The sequence below is a fragment of the Moschus berezovskii genome, chromosome 7 (genome assembly GCF_049115385.1).
Source record: "Moschus berezovskii isolate FMDL1 chromosome 7, NW_MosBer_1.0, whole genome shotgun sequence".
Taxonomy (NCBI): domain Eukaryota; kingdom Metazoa; phylum Chordata; class Mammalia; order Artiodactyla; family Moschidae; genus Moschus; species Moschus berezovskii.
Genome location: NC_142466.1, coordinates 117,849,571 through 117,869,937, shown reverse-complemented (window position 1 = coordinate 117,869,937; position 20,367 = coordinate 117,849,571). Strand labels below are relative to the sequence as shown.

The 20,367-nt window shown below is 43.5% G+C and overlaps 1 protein-coding gene across 10 annotated transcripts in view; it reads right to left on the bottom strand.

The window, feature by feature from the left end:
* The window catches only part of CNTRL (centriolin), a 90,569-nt gene that overhangs the window by 11,264 nt on the left and 58,938 nt on the right, over positions 1-20,367 (bottom strand). For 7 of the 10 annotated variants that reach the window (XR_016037928.1, XM_055427784.2, XM_055427785.2 and 4 more), the window contains 14 exons: positions 18,082-18,274; positions 15,199-15,329; positions 14,921-15,061; positions 14,691-14,817; positions 13,782-13,946; positions 12,896-13,055; positions 11,125-11,240; positions 10,823-11,040; positions 6,299-6,456; positions 5,109-5,182; positions 3,919-4,107; positions 3,272-3,497; positions 1,625-1,830; positions 547-687 (listed from right to left, as the gene is read on the bottom strand). Coding sequence is in view for 9 of the 10 variants with exons in the window: in XM_055427784.2 (XP_055283759.2) it covers positions 547-687; positions 1,625-1,830; positions 3,272-3,497; positions 3,919-4,107; positions 5,109-5,182; positions 6,299-6,456; positions 10,823-11,040; positions 11,125-11,240; positions 12,896-13,055; positions 13,782-13,946; positions 14,691-14,817; positions 14,921-15,061; positions 15,199-15,329; positions 18,082-18,274 (2,245 nt within the window). In the remaining variant the exon portion in view is untranslated. The remainder of the gene's footprint in view (positions 1-546; positions 688-1,624; positions 1,831-3,271; positions 3,498-3,918; positions 4,108-5,108; positions 5,183-6,298; positions 6,457-10,822; positions 11,041-11,124; positions 11,241-12,895; positions 13,056-13,781; positions 13,947-14,690; positions 14,818-14,920; positions 15,062-15,198; positions 15,330-18,081; positions 18,275-20,367) is intronic. The other 3 variants (XM_088838319.1, XM_088838320.1, XM_088838317.1) reach the window with 2 other exon arrangements.

Here is a 20,367-nt window from a genome sequence, read left to right as displayed (position 1 = left end):
CATTGCCTTCTCCTTGGGGGGTGGTTATAGGGAACTAAATGGCCACATGGGGTCATCCAAAGGACAAAGTGTAGCAAGGTCACTCGAGTGGCCCGAGCAGCCTGCCTAGAGAGTTCTGGGGTGGCCCAGCCCCTGACACGGGCTGAGGAACACAGGGGGGTCTAGGGTGAACCCCTCCATCGAGGACAAACCGTTTTCCTCTCCTTAGCCTGACTGCATGACAGGTGATCAGAGGTTTCCTTGGCAGTCTGTCTCTTACAGACTTCTGGGATAAAATCTAGTATTTCAACACAGCACTTTGGGACTTGATAAAATTTTATGCTGAAGAACTGTCATTTTTCTTTCAAAAACTAACAAGTTTGGTGAACTTAAGGCATTTCAAAAGTGTATCTTGGGGGCATTTAAAAAGTATATCTTGAACAAATACTTTCTTCTGGTGGAAAGTTCTAAATTTCAAGAATAGAAGGACAATCTGATCACTGGCCTGACAGTCGTCACAGAGACGCGCCTCCTGTGCGAGCGCGGTGCCCGGGGCTGCGGGCGCACCTGCTGCTTGAGCTCCGCGTACTCCTGCTGCATCTGGCTGAGCTCCCGCATCAGGTGCCGCGCCCGCTCGTGGTTGGCCTGCGCCACCTGCTCGACAGTCGCCATCTCCCTCTGCATGGAGCTGTTCTCCTGCTTCTGCTCCTAGCACGGGAGGAGGAGAACAGCTCTGGAGGTGCGCGCTGCCGCCTGGCACCCTCACTCCCTCTGAGACTGCGTTTCCCGTCTGGCCTCCAGCTATAAAGGGGATGATCGACTGGCCTTCGGCACCGCAGTGGTAGAGCTGGGAGCAGAAAGCCTGAATCCTGGGCGTGCCATGTTACCACTGGGAGCAGGTTACCCTCCCCTGTCTGGGAGACGGGAGCAACAGCCACCATCACAGGGCTCCTGGGAGGATTCAAATCCAGACATCTGCCTGCTCTTCACAGTCCTGTGCACGTCCCTGGCTGTGAGTGTTACAGCCCTCTGGGGAATACATCCGGATGGAAAGCCACATTCACACTGCAGGGCGACACGAACTCCTCCAAAGGGTGTTGGAAAAATCCTTTTCTGGGACAGCCCTTATCACTTCCCGTCGGTCTCGAGGCATTGTAAACTGTTTTCAACTCATCTGAGTACCACTGCCCACAATTTATCTCAGGGAAAAGAGCATGACAGATTGAGCCTCCTAGTTTTAGGATAATGATTAATTAAAGCTGATGCTGACCAAAAAGGGCATGATGAGAAAACCTGTGAGCACAGGCCGCAGCTGGGGAAGAGGGTCTTCAGAAGCTTTCCCACCCCCAAACCCCTGAATCCCTGCTGGAGAGGTGCGCAGGGGCTGACTCGCCCAGGGTGCTGTCTGAGCCTGTGACCAGCGTTCCAGCCAGACAGCTGACTCCGCTAGGGCTGAGCCCAGCCACAGGAAAAGTCTACCATTAGCTTCAAGCACAAACTATGCACAGATGTACCCAAAACAACAGCTGGGTTAGGGACTGGGTTGCCCAGTCATTTGTTTTCTCTACATGGAAGCCGTATTCTGGTTAAAAATTGAAAGGCGCCATCGCCTCACAAGCTGCCGGGCAGGGCAGAGGGTACTCACGAGAAGGGTCTTCTCCAGCTGGCTGCGCTGGGTCTTGAGCGCTTCCTTGAGGCTAGCTACCTGCTTCTCAGCTTTCTTCCTCTCTGTCAAGAACTGGTTTCGCAAGAGGCTGAAGTCTGCCCTCATAGAGTCCGCCTCTTTCTGAAGAGCCAGCAGCTCAGCTGACTTTTGCAACAACTGCTGCTCCCGTTCTGAGAGCTGTCGTTCTGAAAAAGTATTTCAGGTAGTTTAGCCCGAGTCCCTGGGCTGGCTAAGGGCAGACTGCACACCGACATGACACTCACTCAGGCACTTTCTTCTACCAGCCAGTTGTCTAACTCTTCCCTGACCCACACTGGCGGCGGCCCAGAAAAAGGTTCAGAGAAGGCTGCCTTTTGACATAGTTTGTTCCTGAAGGACCTGATTCTGAAGTGACAGACGGCTACCATTTTCTCTTTTGAGTCGTTGAGACCAGAGAGCACCAATTCTGTGAGGTGCAAGGAACATGGAACAGACTACTAAAATGCTATTTATTTATTCATTTATTTATTTAAACATCTATTCAAGTCATTTCTCCACTTTTAAAATTTTTGGCTGCTCCATGAGGCACGTAGGATCTTAGTTCCCTGACCAGGGGTTGAACCTGTGCCCCCTGCATTGGAAGTGCTGAGTCTTAATCACTGGATGGCCAAGGAAGTCCCTGGACTTTTTTATAAACCTAGTTTTAAATAAAGGGAGTTACACATTATTTCTTCCTTAATGGGAGGCAGTGCAGGAGAAGAACAGAGGATCTGGAATGGCGTGAGTCTCATTTTCTACACAAGGGACCTCTTTCCTGGCATTTAATGGGGATCATGCATGCAAACGCCAGTGCACGCTGAGCATACTCAAGAGATGGTGCTTCTGCACAACAGTGATATTTAACACAGATTTTTCTCATCAACCTCTAAAGCAACACCCTGCCCAGATATCACTTCTCACACCTCTGGCATGGCTGGACTCGGCATATTTAGGTTTGTTTCAAAATGAAATGGTTGGGAATCAAGAGTTCCCAGGGCAAAAGGAGTAATAACCCTTTCAAAACCCAAGTCTCAAAGTTCCAGCAGGGAAGAACAACATTTTCTGAGCATTATTAAGACCTGAAGTCTAGAAAAAAAAAATTCATTTACTGACCTAAGAACCATCTTTTGCCCTGGAGTCAACTTCATTTATGTATGGCTCAAAAGAATAAACAGACCCAATGGCCAACAACTATATCATAAAACTGTTAATGCTGTTTTTTTGTAACAGGTCGAGATGAAAAGGATCATTGTTCCAAAGCCCAGAATTAATGTACTTTTATAGAAAGTCTTTAGCGCACCTTTTGGCACTTCTTTGCCTTAATATTCTACTTCCTTGAAAAAGCATTCTCAAAGAAAGTGATATAGTCAAGGAAAAACACCTGACTGTGTCGGGATCAAATTCCATCTCCATAAAGACAGACTCTCTGTTCCCTCTGGGCCCGTCTCCTCATCTTTCACAGGACCAGGAGGACCAAGTGAGGGGCTGCATGTCCCCCACACTGCTCCTGCCTCCTGTCTGGGCTATGGCCGAGGCCCGCGCCTCCGTGACACGCTTCGTGAGACAGTCAGCAGCCTCCCCCTTGGTGCAGGGCTCCAGGATACATACGGGTTTGGGAGAGCGTCTTCTGCAGGGTCTCACCCCAACTCTCCTTCTCCTGCAGGGTCCTGATGCGCTCCTCGGCCCCCAGCACCTGGCTGAGCACCTGGTCCAGTGTGCTCTTCCGCTCTGCTATTTCCTTCTCTAGCTGCTGCCGCTGCTCCTGCAAGGTCGCTCTACTGGCTTCTAACTGTTTTTCTTCATTTTCTCTCTCTTTCTGGAGTCTCTGAAACGTCTTATTAGAGAACAACCTCAGTTAGTCATAAACTAACAGTGTCCCGTGGGAATCTTCATGGACACTAGTCAGATTCCAGTTCAGACAGAAAGTAGCAAATAGCCCACACTGATAGGGATTTCTCTTTACAAAAGGGATCAAGTAGGGAAGGAAGATGATTTGGCTAGCATGTGAAGAGGGGATACTTAGGAACTGACACGTGGCTACCGAGATTCTTCATGGGGCCTTTTCTACGGTCTTAATGGTCCATAATATTAATACTAAGGGAGTCAAAGAGTTGGTGTAAAATCCCCCTCAGGTCACACAGGACAGGTACGGGGAGCGAGACCCAAGGGGAGATCTTCTCAGCAGCGTTCGGCCAGGGGAAAGCTCACGCGAGTGACAGGGTTTCCCCTTATGTGGCGCCCGCGGTGTGCGGTACCGTTTCCTGTCGGGCCAGCTCGGTCTGGTTTTCTTCCACCTCGTTCTGAAGCGCCTGCAGGTGCTGCTGTTTTGTTTCCTCTTCTTTTTGGCAGGCTTCCAACTTCTTTACGCGCTCCTGGAGGTCCTCCTGCAGCCTGGTCTGCTCGCCAAGCAGGACATCCTGGCGCTTGGCGGTGTGGAGCAGGTCCTTCGGGCCAGAGAAGAAACTCACACTACAGACGGGCTGCCTTCACTACAAGCGCCAGTGCCACAGCTGTACCATCTAAGTCCGCCAGAGTGACGGCCCAAAGCCCCACATCCTTCACGGCTTCAACAAACACACGAGGGCACCCAGCGCTCCACTGAAACACTGACTGCCCTCTGTTTAGTACCTGAGATGACAGAGATGTCAGAACCTCACAAGAGACTCAGTTCCTCTGAAATTTAGCCATCTTGTCACCGAGGTGGGAATAAACAACACCCACCTCACAGGATTGCTAAGATTAAGAAAAGCTGTGAACAAGTCTTAACTCTGACTGAAATTGAACCTAAAGTCATGGTTTTGTTACCATCTGAAATATTTATACAGGTTAAAAAAAATTCACAAAACAATAAATACTTCTTTCTTCAAAGAACCCTAATTAAACACTTTTGGAAAAGTTACCATACTTCTAATAACACAGAAAATGTTCATAAGAACCCATATAAGACTTTTAAAAGGACAGAATACTTTTAAGTTTTATACATCATAGAAACACAGAATCTTAAAGGTAGAAGAAAGAGAATTTATCTGTCTAATCGAAGGACTAAAACTTGCTTGAGGTTCTTTGGAACTCAGATCATGGCAATAATCTCACAGGATAGCACTGAATTACTGCAGGAAGATGCTGAGAAGCATAAAGACCTCATTTGTGCCATGGGGAAGAAAGGTCTGTCTGGTCCCTGAAGCCCTCAGGATGGCGGCTAACCAACCATGGAGCTCTTCCAGTCACCACCCCTTACTTACTAGCTCTGAGTAACACTGTTTGAATAGAGAATTCTAGGGCTAAAATAAACTAGAAAATTACTGCTCTGCATCAAAGGTTTTGTATATATTACACTTGTGTGAGATAAATGGCTCTGCGGGACCTGCTCACGTGAGAAGGAATCAGCCTCTATGGTCTGATATTTCCAGCGACGCGACCGGAAGATTACGTCTGCCAGGCTTACCTGTTTCGCTAGGTTCAAATGGCCTTGGACATCAGCTAGTTCCTCCTGTAATGAGTCTACTGCTTCTCGTTTTTCTACAGAAATAAGATTTACATAGAATAAGAAATACATATGTATACATTTTCCAGTTTCCCATCAGTCCCCTTAAAAATGTAGACTGAAAGTGAACTTATACTTCCTTCTGTTAGGGCGTAACAGGTGACTATGCCACCCTATCTTATTCAAGGCCAAGAGAGAGGTACATGCACAAGCCAGATCTGGGCTTGCAGCCTTACGTTTTTTAAAGACTTACATGTTAAAAAAAAAAAGAAAGATTTACATGTTCAAAACCTCATGATAAAAAAACCTCACACACAATACCTAATGTTGATGAGGTGTGTGGTTTAAAAACAGGTAGCTTCCACACTGCTGATAAAAATGTAAATTTGGTACAACCTTTCAGGAAGACAATTTGAAAATAAATTTTATTATCTGTACTGGTTTTGTCACTTACTAACTGGGTGAGCTTGAGCAAGTCACTTCTCGCTTAAGTAAGTTCCAAGGAAACTAGGCTTAAGTTGGCTTATCTTTAAATGGGTGAAATAATAGTTTCTACCTCATAACAATGCTATAAGAATTACATGATAAAATGCATATGAGACATCTACAACCATGCCCAGGACACAGGAAGTGTTCAGCAAGTATATTGTGGCTGGAATTACTTAGTAACTTATAAACAATCATGAGGATTTGGTCATAAATACGTTATTTCCATTTCTGCTTTTAAATCTACACACACACACCACCCCTCAAGGAAAAATCTGGAAGGATATTTACTACATTGCTAATAGAAATTATCTCTGAAGAGTGTGGTCAATAGTAATTTTTATTTTGTCACTTTGCTATGTTTTAAAATTGTTCTCTAAGAAATATTCTTTTGTAAAAAAAAAAAAAAACCCAAAAAAACAGCTTTACTGAGATGTAATTCACATATCATGCATTTCACCCATTTAAAATGTACCATTTCATGGCTTTTGGTAAGCTGAGTTGTTCGACCATCACCACACCTAAAGTTAGAAAATTTTTCTCACTTCTAAAAGAAACCCCATGCCCTGTAGCATGGTCTGTTTCTGTAATAAGAAAGCAAACAATTAACCAAAGACTCCCCAGAAGGAAGACAGTCGCCTCTCCCCTGACGCGCCCGCTCCTACCCTGGAGCTGCTGCTGCATGGCTGCGATGTCTCTGTGTAGTGACAGCTTGCTTCTGTTTAGTTGGTCTAGCTCCTGTTGCAGTTTTCTGATATCCAATTCCAACTTTTCTAAGTCTGATTGCTTTGCTTTGCTATTCTCTTCTGTGGCTGCTAAAACCCTACAATACAAACGAGACTATGTTAGACTGTCACACGCAAAATGTCCAAGCACAAATACCATACAACTAAGGAACAGTGTTATGTGTCACAATGCAGCTGTGGAGTCTGGATGATATTAGTAAGTTAATAATATTAATAATTTACTAAAATAACAAACATTAATAAGTATTAACAAACTGTAAGGCTCTTCAACTCATTCTCAAAAAAACCCCTTATTTTCAGCTTTCCAAACAGAACATTTGGAAATGTTGGTCATTTCAAAAAGTGACTTGCTAAAATTGAAGTTTTATAAAAATCAGGAACAACATGGATAGCACTTATAATTCCAAACACGTGATTAAAATGGACTTAACTTATAAGTGAAAAAGCAAAAAACACAATTTTATGTATAATCAGTTCAGTTCAGTCGCTCAGTTGTGTCCGACTCTGCGACCCCATGAATCACAGCACGCCAGGTCTCCCTGTCCATCACCAACTCCCGGAGTTCACTCAAACTCATGTCCATTGAGTCGGTGATGCCATCCAGCCATCTCATACTCTGTCGTCCCCTTCTCCTCATGCCCCCAATCCCTCCCAGCATCAGTCTTTTCCAGTGAGTCAACTCTTGGCATGAGCTGGCCAAAGTATTGCAGTTTTAGCCTCAGCATCAGCCCTTCCAATGAACACCCAGGACTGGTCTCCTTTACGATGGACTGGTTGGATCTCCTTGCAGTCCAAGGGACTTGCAAGAGTCTTCTCCAGCACCACAGTTCAAAAGCATCAATTCTTCGGCGATCAGCTTTCTTCACAGTCCAACTCTCACATCCATACATGACCATGGGAAAAACCATAGCCTTGACTAGACGGACCTTGGCTGGCAAAGTAATGTCTCTGCTTTTTAATATGCTATCTAGGTTGGTCATAACTTTCCTTCCAAGGAGTAAGCGTCTTTTAATTTCATGGCTGCAATCACCATCTGCAGTGATTTTGGAGCCCAAAAAAATAAAGTCTGTCACTGTTTCCCCATCTATTTCCCAAGAAGTGATGGGACCGGATGCCATGATCTTAGTTTTCTGAATGTTGAGCTTTAAGCCAACTTTTTCATTCTCCTCTTTCACTTTCATCAAGAGGCTTTTTAGTTCCTCTTCATATTATGTATAATAAGATTTGTCAAAAGAAAAATATGTATGTATGAGCATGTGTTCTTCTACGTGAACAGGAATCATACTATGGACTGGTTTTTGTCTGGCTTCTCTCACTGAGTGCAATTACTTTAGACGTATTCATGTAGTTGCGGGTTATTAATACTCCATTGCTTTTTACTGCCTCGTAGTATGCTATGGTATGTTGCTATTGTTCAGTCCCTAAGTCGTGTCCAACTCTTTTGTGACCCCATGGACTGTAGCCTGCCAGGCTCCTCTGTCCATGGGTTTCCTAAGCAAGAATACTGGAGTGGGTTGTCATTTCCTTCTCCAGGGGATCTTCCCAACCTGGAGATCAAACCCATGTCTCCTGCACTGGCAGGCAGATTCTTTACCACTGAGCCACCAGGGAAGCCCATTCTATGGTATGCCTGCATGTATGCTCTGTCATGTCCAACTCTTTGTGACCTCATGGACTGCAGCCTGCCAGGCTCCTCTGTCCATGGAATTTTCCAGGCAATAATACTGGAGGGGGTTGCCATTTATACTCCAGGAAATCTTTCCAACCCAGGGATTGAACCTGTGTCTCCTGCATTGGTAGGTGGGTTCTATACCACTGTGCCACCTGGGAAGCCCATTCGATGGTATGGATATACTATAATCTGCCAATCCATTCATCAGCTGATGGGCATTTCAGGTGTTTTCAGTTTCTAGATACTGCAAATAAAGCTGCTATGAACATCAGTGTACAGTTTTTTATGGACATAGGCTTTAACCTCTGGACTTCCCAGGTGGTGCCAGTGGTAAAGAACCCACCTGCCAATGTAGGAGACACAGGAGACGTGGGTTTGATCCCTGGGTTGGGAACATCCCCTGGAAGAGGGCATGCCAACCCACTCTAGTCTTCTTGTCTGGCGAATCCCATGGACAGAGGAGCCTGGTGGGTTGTGAAGAGTGGGACACGACTGAAGCAATTTAGCGTGCTTGCGCGCACGCACGCACACACACGTTTTCACCTCTAGGTGTGGGAAAGCTAGATCTTCTGGTAGGTGTATGTTTGCATTTTTAAGTCTAACTGCCAAACTATTTTCCAAAGTAGTTTTACTGACATTTAATACTCCCACCAATTGTGTATGAAAGTTCCTTGACAGAATTTGGTATGGTCAGTTTTTAATCTATTCTAATAGGTATGTAATGATATTTAGTTGTGGTTTTAATTTGCATTCCCTTAATTGTTAACGAGAGTGAAAAGTTTGGCTTGAAGCTCAACATTCAGAAAACGAAGATCATGGCATCTAGTCCCATCACTTCATGGGAAATAGATGGATAAACAGTGGAAACAGTGTCAGACTTTATTTTTTTTGGGGCTCCAAAATCACTGCAGATGCTGATTGCAGCCAGGAAATTAAAAGACGCTTACTCCTTGGAAGGAAAGTTATGACCAACCTAGATAGCATATTAAAAAGCAGAGACATTACTTTGCCAACCAAGGTCCGTCTAGTCAAGGCTATGGTTTTTCCCGTGGTCATGTATGGATGTGAGAGCTGGACTGTGAAGAAAGCTGATCGCTGAAGAATTGATGCTTTTGAACTATGGTGCTTTTGAACTAGAGAAGACTCTTGCAAGTCCCTTGGACTGCACGGAGGTCCAACCAGTCCATTCTAAAGGAGATCTATCCTGGGTGTTTATTGGAAGGACTGATGCTAAAGCTGAAACTCCAATACTTTGGCCACCTCATGCGACGAGTTGACTCACTGGAAAAGAGTCTGATGCTGGGAAAGACTGGGGGCGGGAGAAGAAGGGGACGACAGAGAATGAGATGGCTGGATGGCATCACCGACTCGATGGACGTGAGTTTGAGTGAACTCCAGGAGTTGGTGATGGACAGGGAGGCCTGGCGTGCTGTGATTCATGGGGTCGCGGAGAGTCGGACACGACTGAACTGAACTGAATTGTTAACGATACTGAGCATCTTTTCATGTGCTTATCTGCCATTCATCTATTTTCTAAAATGAAATGTTCACATTTTTGCCCATTTGAACATTGGGTTCTTCATTTTCTAACCCCCGAGTTTTGAGAGTCCGTGTGCGTGCACACACACCCGGGGTACGAGCCCCCTCAGATACGCGGCTGCAGAGACTCCTCTCCCAGTCTGAGGTGTCCTTTTATCGTCCCAACAGTGTCTTTTGAGAAACAGGGTTTCTTTTTCAGCCACGCTGTGCAGCTTGTGGGATCTTAGTTCTACAATAAGGGATTGAACTTGCCCTCTTGGCAGTGAAAACATGGAATCCTAATCACTGGATCACCAGGGAATTCTCAAGAAACAGAAATTTTAAACGTTGATGAAGTTCAATTTTATCAATTTACTTTTTTACAGATCATGCTTTCAGTGTCTTATCTAAGGAATTTTTGCCTAACCCAAGGCCACAAAGATTTTTTTACCTATGTTTTTTCTCTTACAAGTTTTATATTTTGGTTTTACATTTATGTTTATGATCCATTTTGAGTTAATTTTTATACTTAGTGTGAGTGTAGATCAAGGTTCATTTTTTTGCAGTGCTTTTAGCAACATATTTTGAAAAACCATCTCTTCTCTATTTTGCATCTTTGTCAGAATCAGCTGTGCATATATTGGTGAGTTTATTTGCACACTATCTGTTCTGTTGCACTGACCTATCTACCTATCTTTATACAAATACCACAGTGTTTTTGATTATCATGGTTGTATACTCTCTTACAATCACATAGTGTTAGCTCTAAACTTTTATTCTTTGTTAAAGTTGTTTTGGTGTCATATCTAAAAAGTTTTATATTCTAGGTCCTCTGCATTTCAATATCAATTTCAGAATCAGATGGCCAATTTCTATTTTAAAAGTCTGTTGGGATTTTAATTGTGACTGTTTTGAATCTACAAATCAATCTGAGGAGACATGAATCTTAACAATGGGTTAATACTGGGTCTTCCTACCCACAACAAGGCATATTTCTCCACTGACTCACATATTCCAAGCATACATTATTTTACTTAAATCACAAGTTATTAAAAAAAATGCTTTATGAGAGGAAAAAAAAGCCTAAAAGGAAAATTCATCCCAAAATGCTGCTGGTGAATTGTACTGTGATACTGAGTTTGTGGTGTATTTCATATTTTTTTTTTTGCCTTTTCCAATGTTTTAAATAGTGTGTTTATAATGCTTTAGCCTTCTAAAAGGGGCCTTGCAAGCTTATTCGTTCCTGCTCTCACCGTTTGGTCTGTGCCAGCTTCTTCTCCCAGCTGTCACATTTCTCCTCGAGATCTTCCTTTTGTTTGCACAAAGACTCAACACTCAACTGCAATGCTCGGGTCTCAGCAGTTATCCGCTCAGCCTCTCGCTTGTCCCTCTCTAAGAGCTGCTTCTGCCACTCGATCTCCGCTTTCTGTCGCAGGGCTGTCTGCTGCAAATTCTCCAACTCCAGTTTCTCCTAAAGAAGATAAAAGAGGACTCAACTGTACAAATGGAGAAAGACGGTGTGGTCTGCTGCCAGTAAAATGCCTTTGTGAGTTACCTCCAGCACTTCAACCTGAGTCTTCTCTAACTCAGACATCTTTTGCTCATGCTGTAGCTTCAAAGCTTGCAGTTCATTGTTTTCAAGTTGCAACATGTCCAGAATATTCTTAAGTTCTAACAGAAACAAAGCATGGTCCAGGCTATTAATTGAATGCGGAAACATTTACAAAGTGAAACAGAAAATAATGCTATTGGCTGATATAACAATAGGTAATAAAATACATATTTGTTGTGCTGAATTAATGGAGCTAATTAATTGCATTTTGAATGAAAAAGTCCTTTAAAAGTATTGCTAAACATTAATTTGCTGAAAAAATTTAAACAAATATTCAACAAAGATCTAGTTCTAAAAGAACTGACCCTATCTAAAAGAATTTAAATCAAAATACACAGAAAAACTTCAAAATATATCAGCTGAAATTTATATATCAATTCTTTTGTCCTTTGAAATATAGATTTCTAACTATTAACTACTTTTCCTGATTATAAGAATATTTGTTCATTATAGAAAGTTTGAAAAAAGTATAAAAGAAAAAAATTAAAACCCATCATTATTCGACCATCCAAAGATGATCACTACTGCAACAGCACTTTGATAATTTCCTTCCAGAAGTGTATGTGCGGGCATATACACACACCCACATATATATTTTATTTTTTTAATATTTTGGTGGCTCAGACAGTAAAAAAATCTGCCTGCATTGTGGGAGACCCATGTTCAATCCCTGGGTCAGGAAGATCCCCTGGAGAAGGGAATGGCAACCCACTCTGGTATTCTTGTTTGGAGAATTCCATCAACAGAGGAGGCTGACAGGCTATAGTCGATGAGGTTGCAAAGAGTCGGACACAACTGACTTTCATTTCACTTAAGACTTTAACAGTCTTTTTTTAAGTTTTTTTGATGTGGACCATTTTTAAAGTCTTTATTGAATTGGCTGCAACATTGCTTCTCGTTTATGTTTTGGTTTTCCAGCTGTAAGGCATGTGGGATCTTAGCTCCCTGATCAGGACCAAACCTGCCCCCTCCACACTGGAAGGTGAAGTCTTAATCATGGACTGCCAGGGGAGTCTCCACACACATATATTTTAAAACAAATCAGGACTACATTCAATGTTTAGTTTTTATCTATTTTTTCACTCTTTTTTATCAGCATTTTTGCATGTCATTAAATGTTAAAATATGGTTTTTAAGTTGGTCATTTGTTTCCAAATTTTGTCATTATAAATTCTACTGTAAGTAACTCAGCTTAATTTGTAAAACAAGGAAATTAAGGCTTATTTCTTAATAAAATTGAAAAAGAGAAATAAATATTGCTGTGATGTGCATAAATGCTTGCCCTCTCTAGATAACTAGAAATGGCTACCTAGTAAGTTTAATTCCGTCCGTTCCGTTCCATTCAGTCGCTCAGTCGTGTCCGACTCTTTGCGACCCCGTGGACTATAGCCTACCAGGCTTCTCCGTCCATGGGATTCTCCAGGTAAGAAGACTGGAGTGGGTTACCATTTCTTTCTCCAGGGGATCTTCCCGACCCAGGGATCGAACCCGGGTCTCCCGCATTGGAGGCAGACGCTTTAACCTCAATAGGTGTGTATTTTAAGAGTTTAAGACACTGGGAGGTTGTTTTATTTTATAATTCAATCAACAGCCTGTAAGGGTCATCTTTCATCACACTCTGGTAGCAATGAAAATTTTGCTTTCAGTCAATTTAAATATTCCATTTATAATCTGCTTTTCTTTGATTAGAAATAAGGTTAAACTTTAAACTTACCAGTTTTATGTTTAGACATCTGCCCTAAAACTACCTGAAGATTTTCTTCCTCTTTTTCAATTTCTTGCTTTATAAGTGAAAGTTGATTTTTTTTCTCACTAATCTGGACATTCAGTTCTCCTTTCTGAAAACTCAGTTCTTCCAGAAGACCTTTTAGTTCCTATGCAAAGAAAAAAGAAAAAGAAAAAAGTCAACCCACATCTACCAAGTTATGAATAGAAAATACTTTAAAATCAGTTCTGTTATTAACTGTCACATATAAATTCTCATTTGAAAACAAGCTTATCTTTGTGTTTTACATTAAGTATAGCACTGTATTTACACAAACATTTCAGTATAACAGAAGTAAAAAAGTAATATCTACATTTATAATGTATATGCAATTATTACTATGGGCAAGGCTGTGTGTTACAGAGAGAAAAGGCTGATTCAGATCCATCTCCTGCCCTCACAGGTCTGTTAGCACCTTTTGGGGAAGTAAGGCTGGGAACAGAAACATGATCAAGAAAGGCTAAGGTTCTGCAGGAAATGTGCAGAGTGTTACCAAACTCAGAAGCAAGATAAATTGCTTCCAGGAAAAGCTGGGGAAGTCCCTTAGTGGCATGAAGCTGAACTATGAAAACGAGGTCAGCTCTGGGCATTCCCAGAAAGGAAATTCCTGAAGAAACAGCATGAGAAATACAGAGGCAGAAAACCTCAGGCATGTCCAGAAAACATGGAGGGCCAGCAGGACACAACAGTCCCAGTGCGGCTAGAGACCACCAAGCTGATGGCACAGGGGCGGCGAGATTCAGGAGTTCATATTTACATTTTGAGGGGAACCAATGAAAATATCTCAAAATAAATCTACAGAACTATAGGACTCTTAAACTACTGAGAAACAGACCCTGATGTGATTACACTTCTCAGTTACTTCAGTCTCTCCCAATCTCAGCGCTCCCTGGAGGTCAGCTCTGGCCTGGACCATGCTTCCCTGGAGTAGTTGCAGCTCTTCCTTCTTATGCCCCAACTGTCTGTCCAAGACAGCCATCTCCTGCTGCTGACCTGTTACCTGCATTAAAGAAAAGGAACACAGCTTGACAAAAGTGCTGAGACGGAGAATATTTCGTCCAGCCAAATGCTGTGTGGAGGTGGTAGTCTAATTTTAGTTATCTTGGCTGCAAGAGTCAGGAAGGCCGGGCTGAGGAATAAAGGCATAAAATGCCTAATAAAGGCCCTGAGCTCACTCAAATCACAGCAAAAACAATAAGATGAAAACAATGATCATCCCTCAGGTTATGGTTTCCAAAGAACCTCCCTATCTGTACTTCATTCCAGTTGATGCCACCCTGGCAATGAAAGGTAGGCAGGGATTTAAGAAGTTTACTCGTTTTGTAAATTTAAAACTTACAATTTTAAGGGCAATACATATTCAGTTACAGAAAAGCAGAAAATGCAGACACATGAAAGGAAGAAAACAGACAACAGTCACTACCCTCCCTTATCAGATGACCATGTTTGTACTTTGGCAGAGACTAAAAATTCAAACACAAATATTTGTACACACATTTAACATAACTGATCTCAGAACAGATCATGTTTTGAGACTCACTCATTCAATAAGACATTGTATTGAGCTGAGATTCAAATTGGGTTGGGCTCTATTTTTATTTGCTGGGATATATAGCCTCAATCATACTTTACTATGTATTTTCCAGTCTTTTCCACAATCAAACACATATCATTTTTATAACTGCAACACGAATGGAGGCGTCCCAGCAGCATGAACTGGTTTTCAAGGTGGCTGCTGCCATACCTGGCTCTTCAGCTTGTCCAGCTCTGCTCTCTTGGCCTGCAGCAGGGTCTCCGACTCTTTCAGGACCTGCAGGTGATGATCCTCAGTGCGTTCTGCTGCCTCGATGTCTTTCTGTAGCTTCTGCAGCCTGCAAAGCACCAGCAGCGCTAGAGCAAATGGGGAGGGAGGCCGAGCCCCAAGAGCCCTCACGCAGCACAGGCCCTGAGAAGCCGGGCCCAGGCCGCACTTACTCTTCCGCTAGTTGTTCCTTCTTCTTGTTTAAACACTGGAAGTCTGAGTCTTTTGCTGCAACAACTTTGTTTATCTCTTTCAAGATTCCTTCTTGCTCGATTTTGTGCTGCTCCAAATCCTTTGTGTCAGCCTGCAACAATCTGAAACACATCGCTTTATTTCCCCCAGACTCCTTAGACTTGACGTGCTATTTATCCTAAAGCAATTACCATCCTCTTAGAATCAAACTTCCCATTCACCTCACCAGGTGTATCAGTGGCCGAGTGAGTCTGCCTACCTGAGCTGCTGATCGGCTTTGACAAGGTTAACAGCTGTTTCCTGAGCTCTCCTTTCTAACTCCTCAGCATCTTTCTCAGTTTGCAACAAATTCCTCTTGGCATCAGTGAACTTTTCAACAGCATTTTTTGTCTAGAAAAGAAACTGTCATTAAAAGCAATTCAGCTGCAATATTCTCTCACAACTATTGGTATTGTAAATTGGCACAACTCTTGGAAAACAACAATACAGAAAGAGTGACAAAAATGTTCATTCACTTTGACCTGCCAATTCTCAGAAAAGAATTCAGAACTGCTATATAAAACTGCTCACTGTATACTGAGATAATATAAGACTTGACAAATAATTGATTCGGTAAGCGATAATGCATCAGCACAATGGAATATTGTGAAGTCTTTAAAATAAGATGACAAGGCAGTAACGTGCAAGAATGTTAATGATTAAATGTTGACTGAAAACAATACATTTAAAGTGGTACAAGCACTGTAAGAGCTTGTACCACTTTAAATGTACAGCTTGTACTGTAAGAGCGACTATATAAAACTGTATCTTGTCAACAAAGAGAAAGGCTTTGCAAAATTAAAAATAGTAATTTGAGGGTGGTGAGATGGTAGACGATCTTCTATTTAAAAATAATCTGTAGTATTGTTATTTTGTTCATGTCAAAATTTATTTGTTCACAAAACAACCACCCCCCCAAAAAAAATTTTAAAAAGAGAAGAAAAAAGTGAATAAATAGCTACCCAATTAAGTGGCAAAGACGTTATTTTACCAAAATTCCCCCCACAGAGATTCTTCTTTGAATAAATTTATTTATTTTGGCTGAGCTGGTCTTCTCTGCTGCATGGGAGCTTTCTCTAGTCATGGTGAGTGGGGCTACTCTCCAGTCGCAGCTGCACGCTTCTCACTGCAGCGGCTTCTCTCGTTGCGAAGCACAGGCGCCAGAGCTCGGGCTCAGCAGTTGTGGCGCACGGGCTTCGTCGCTTTGCGGCAAGTGGAGTCCTCCCAGACCGGGGATTGTACCTGCGTCTCACACATTGGCAGGCAGATTCTTAACCACTGGACCACCACGGGAGTCCCTAGAGACTCTGCCTTTACTTTCGATATTATCTCAAGTAAAATTCCATTACTCTAAGGATAATTTAATTATGACTGGGAATCAAATATTTAATACTTCTGAAGTATTTCAAAACTTTCCAAGATTTGGCAAAAATAGCATTTTTCCCCCCTATCAGCTTGGTTTCTTTTCCTGTCTAATAAGAGGCTTAAAAACAATGTCATGAGAGATCCAAAAATAGAGTATCGTTAGAACTTGGTTGGGCAGTGACTCACTGTTCAGTGAAAACACTTTGTACTGAAGTTGCACTCAAGTCAGAGGTGTCTGTATGTAAAGCTCATCGAGTAAATACTCTGTGTGGATGCAAGAGGGTTTGGCTGGCTCCCCAAGTGCTAAATATTTCACCACACTTCTTTTCACTTTGGACGGCCAGTTTCGACCAATCTCATCAGCAAACCACTGGCGAAAACTCATTAGCCACTATGGAAAGCCAGCATGTCTCCAAGCAGTGTTCTATCTCCGTGTATGTCAGGTTTTAACAAGTCTGGCACATTCCTTACAAAATGCAGCACTCTCTCCTTTCCTCTTCCTCCTGAGCAAGCTGCCTCCCTGAGTCACTTTGGGAGGATAAAGGAGGAGAAGCTTATTAGCCTGAGCCTAGGTTCACTTCCTCTCTCTGCCAACTACCGGTCTCAGTAATCTTCTTTTACACACCACCAATAGATTTTTCTCTGGTCCTGCTCACACCTATGTGCTCTCACAGTGATCTACCATGTGACAGAAGAGGCAACTGACCATCTGAAAAGAAGATGAGGACGTTTTTCCATTCTTATAAAGCCACCGCTCAGAATTTCTTTCATAAATTCATTTCAGCTCCTGGGTAACAGATTTCTATTCATTCAAATTGGTCCATGTTGAAACAACAATATAAAAACAGTAGTTCCTGAGGTGCCCCATATGCATACGGGACTTTTTTTAACCCTGGAATTCCCATCGAGCTACAAAGCTCTTTTGTTGAGGCAGGACTTCATCTGTGTGTCCACAGACCAGACCAGGCTCTGTGAGTTACAGCTGTGAACAGGGCTAACGACCACCTAACAGGGTTGCCAGGGAAGTTAAACGAAGAGGCCTTTATAAAACAGCCAACGTGCGGCCTGACAGGGGCTCAGGGAGAGGCGGTTCCTTTCCCGCCCCAGATTACTCTGCGTTTCAGTCTCAAGAATACTACCTCAGGCCAAAAAATACTTGACTTTATATCAACTATCAACCTGGAGAATAAATTAAGAGTCTGCCTGTGAGGTCCATTGTTATTTTATAAGAATATAAGATTAACCCGCTTAATAAACATTACAGCCCAAGTAATTTCTCAAACACACACAGGATGAGGAGGGGGTGTGTCAGGAACTGCATGACTCTCGGGAGCTTTGAGTACGCTTCTCCGTTCACTCATGTTGAACAGCCGAGGCAACTGCGTTTGCTGTGCTGGGCCTTCGCTGAGGTCCAGCAGTCGCAGCGTGTGGGCTCAGCTGCCATACAGCATGTTGGACCTTAGCTCCCTGGTCAGGAATCGAACCTGTGTCCCCTGCCCTGGAAGGCGGATTCTTAACCAATGGACCACCAGGGAAGTTCCCCAGCTTAGGTTTTCTTAGACTGAATTTACAGTTGAGGAAAGCAAAGCTCGGAGACTTAGGTGACTTGCCCAAACCCTTGCAGTGCCTTAACCAGCAGAGTGCAGCCTGACTGACAACTGCGCTCTTACATGTTCTCTTGCTAACCCCTCCTGCTGACAACAGTAGGCCACCTCCATCCAAGCACAGCAGCACATACTTTCTCTGTTGTGCACAAAAGTTCACTCTCGGCTTCGGCCAGCAGTCGGTCAGCCTCCCTGAGCTCTGCTCGACGCTTCAGGAGAGTCTTCTCGATGCACTCAACTTCATCTACAATATCTTCGTGGTGCTTGAGTGATTTTTCTATTTCCAGCTCATTCATAAGACTCTCAACATTTCCATCAATGAAATCTCTAAAAAAAATTCACATACACACACGTAGAGAGATTTTAAATGTGACCATATCAATACTTATAGCCTAATGATAAAAAGATGCACGGTGATTTTCTAATATGAGAAGGGATGGGACAGACGCTACATCTGATTAAGCTCAAGGTCTATTTTTACCTTGGGTCAAGGTCTAAGTATACCTAAGTTCAAGGTTATCTTTACCATACTTTTACTTAACATGGCATATTGCTGACAATAAGTGAACAGTATGTATAATGTATGATGCTGCTGTTTTGTCCTTTTAAATATAAAGACTTTTTTTTTTTAATCAGCACTTAGTCAAGACAATGCTGACACTTCAATTCTTCTGTGGTATAAAAATAAAGCAAGCCACTCCCAAGACAACCATCCATTTTCCTCAAAATTATTCTACATTTCTGCTAGAGTAAAATTATGGTGATGATGTCTGACAAATCAAAAAGCATAACACAGGACTTAGTAACACAAGGTTAAAGTCAAAATTGCTTGAAAATGGGACTGCTGCTGCTGCTGCTAAGTCACTTCAGTCATGTCCGACTCTGTGTGACCCCATAGACGGAAGCCCACCAGGCTCCCCCGTCCCTGGGATTCTCCAGGCAAGAACACTGGAGTAGGTTGCCATTTCCATCTCCAATGTGTGAAAGTGAAAAGTGAAAGTGAAGTCGCTCAGTCGTGTCCGACCCTTAGCGACCCCACGGACTGCAGCCTACCAGGCTCCTCCATCCATGGGATTTTCTAGGCAAGAGTACTGGAGTGGCTTGCCATTGCCTTCTCCGTTGAAAATGGGACTATCTATACAGAAAAACGTGAAAATAAACTTAGCATATTAACAGTTTGTCTTCAAATGAATACAGACAATTTTTACTTTCTTCTTTGACCATTTTTGTGTTATCCAAATTCCCCCAAATGATCATTTATTTTTATAACTAGGAAAAGAAGTGGCTGTCCCACTGGCCTACATCCCCCTCAAAAACTTCACCCCCTTATATACACCTAAAAAAATGAAATAACTATTCTGTAAGCCTTCAAACATCTGGCCCCAAGCTTCTCTCGGTGGCCCCTACTCTTCCTGCCAGGTCTGTTCGTCACTCTTGCATCTGCTCCTAGAAGGCAGAGACCGTGTTTCACGCACCTCGAGGTCCCCCACAGGTCCTCCTCCAACCCTGGCACGCGGGCCAGGCTGGCGAAATGGACACAAACTGAGGACCTGTCACAACTCATGGTCCAGGCAGAAGACGGGCTTCTGTGGGACTCACCCAAGCAGCGGGCACTATACGAGCTAATGAACCCTATGCCAGACACGGGGGCACAGAGAGGGAGGCCTGCGCCCGCGCCTGTCCGCCTGGGCATCTTACACACAGTGTGCAAAGCACTACGCCCAATGTTGCCAACTCTCAACTGTGGGAGCTGAGGTGAGAAACCTCTTGGATCAGAGGGGATCCCTGACCCTCACCTGGAAAGACACGTGGGAGTTGTGCAGGGCAGGTTGGGAAGCCATTGCAGGCAAAGGACAGTGCATGCACAGGTAAGGAGGCAGGAGAAAAGGTGGTGTTCAGGGAAACTGCGGCAAAGTACGCAGGGCCAGAATAAACACTGTGTGGGAAGAGAAAGATGAAAGAAAAGAGGCAGGGTTCAGACCCTGGAGAGCAGTATGTCCGCTGGTGGGAATGAGAGCCACACGGGCGCATGCACGGTCAGGTCTGCAGCCATGTCGAGGGTAGGACAGAGCGAGAGAGACTAGACACCTGGAAAACCTGACCCTAGGATAAGAGCGCCTAAAGGCCAGGGCAGCAAAGATGAAAGAAGGGACCAGTGTGAGAGCTCTTTTGTGTACAGCGTCAGTGGGACTGGAGAGCAGCTGGACGCCTAGGGGAGTGGGGGGAAAGGGGAGTGCTGAGGACACCCTACATGCTTTCAGCCAGTATAACGGGGAGGGATGGCCATTCTCCAAGAGGGGTCATAAAAGAAGCTGATTTGGATTATCGGTCACGAGAACTTAGAAATCACCATGTGGCTATTAAATTAATTTAAACTCAATTCTGTTCCCCAGGTTCATTAGCCACATTTCAAGTGCTCA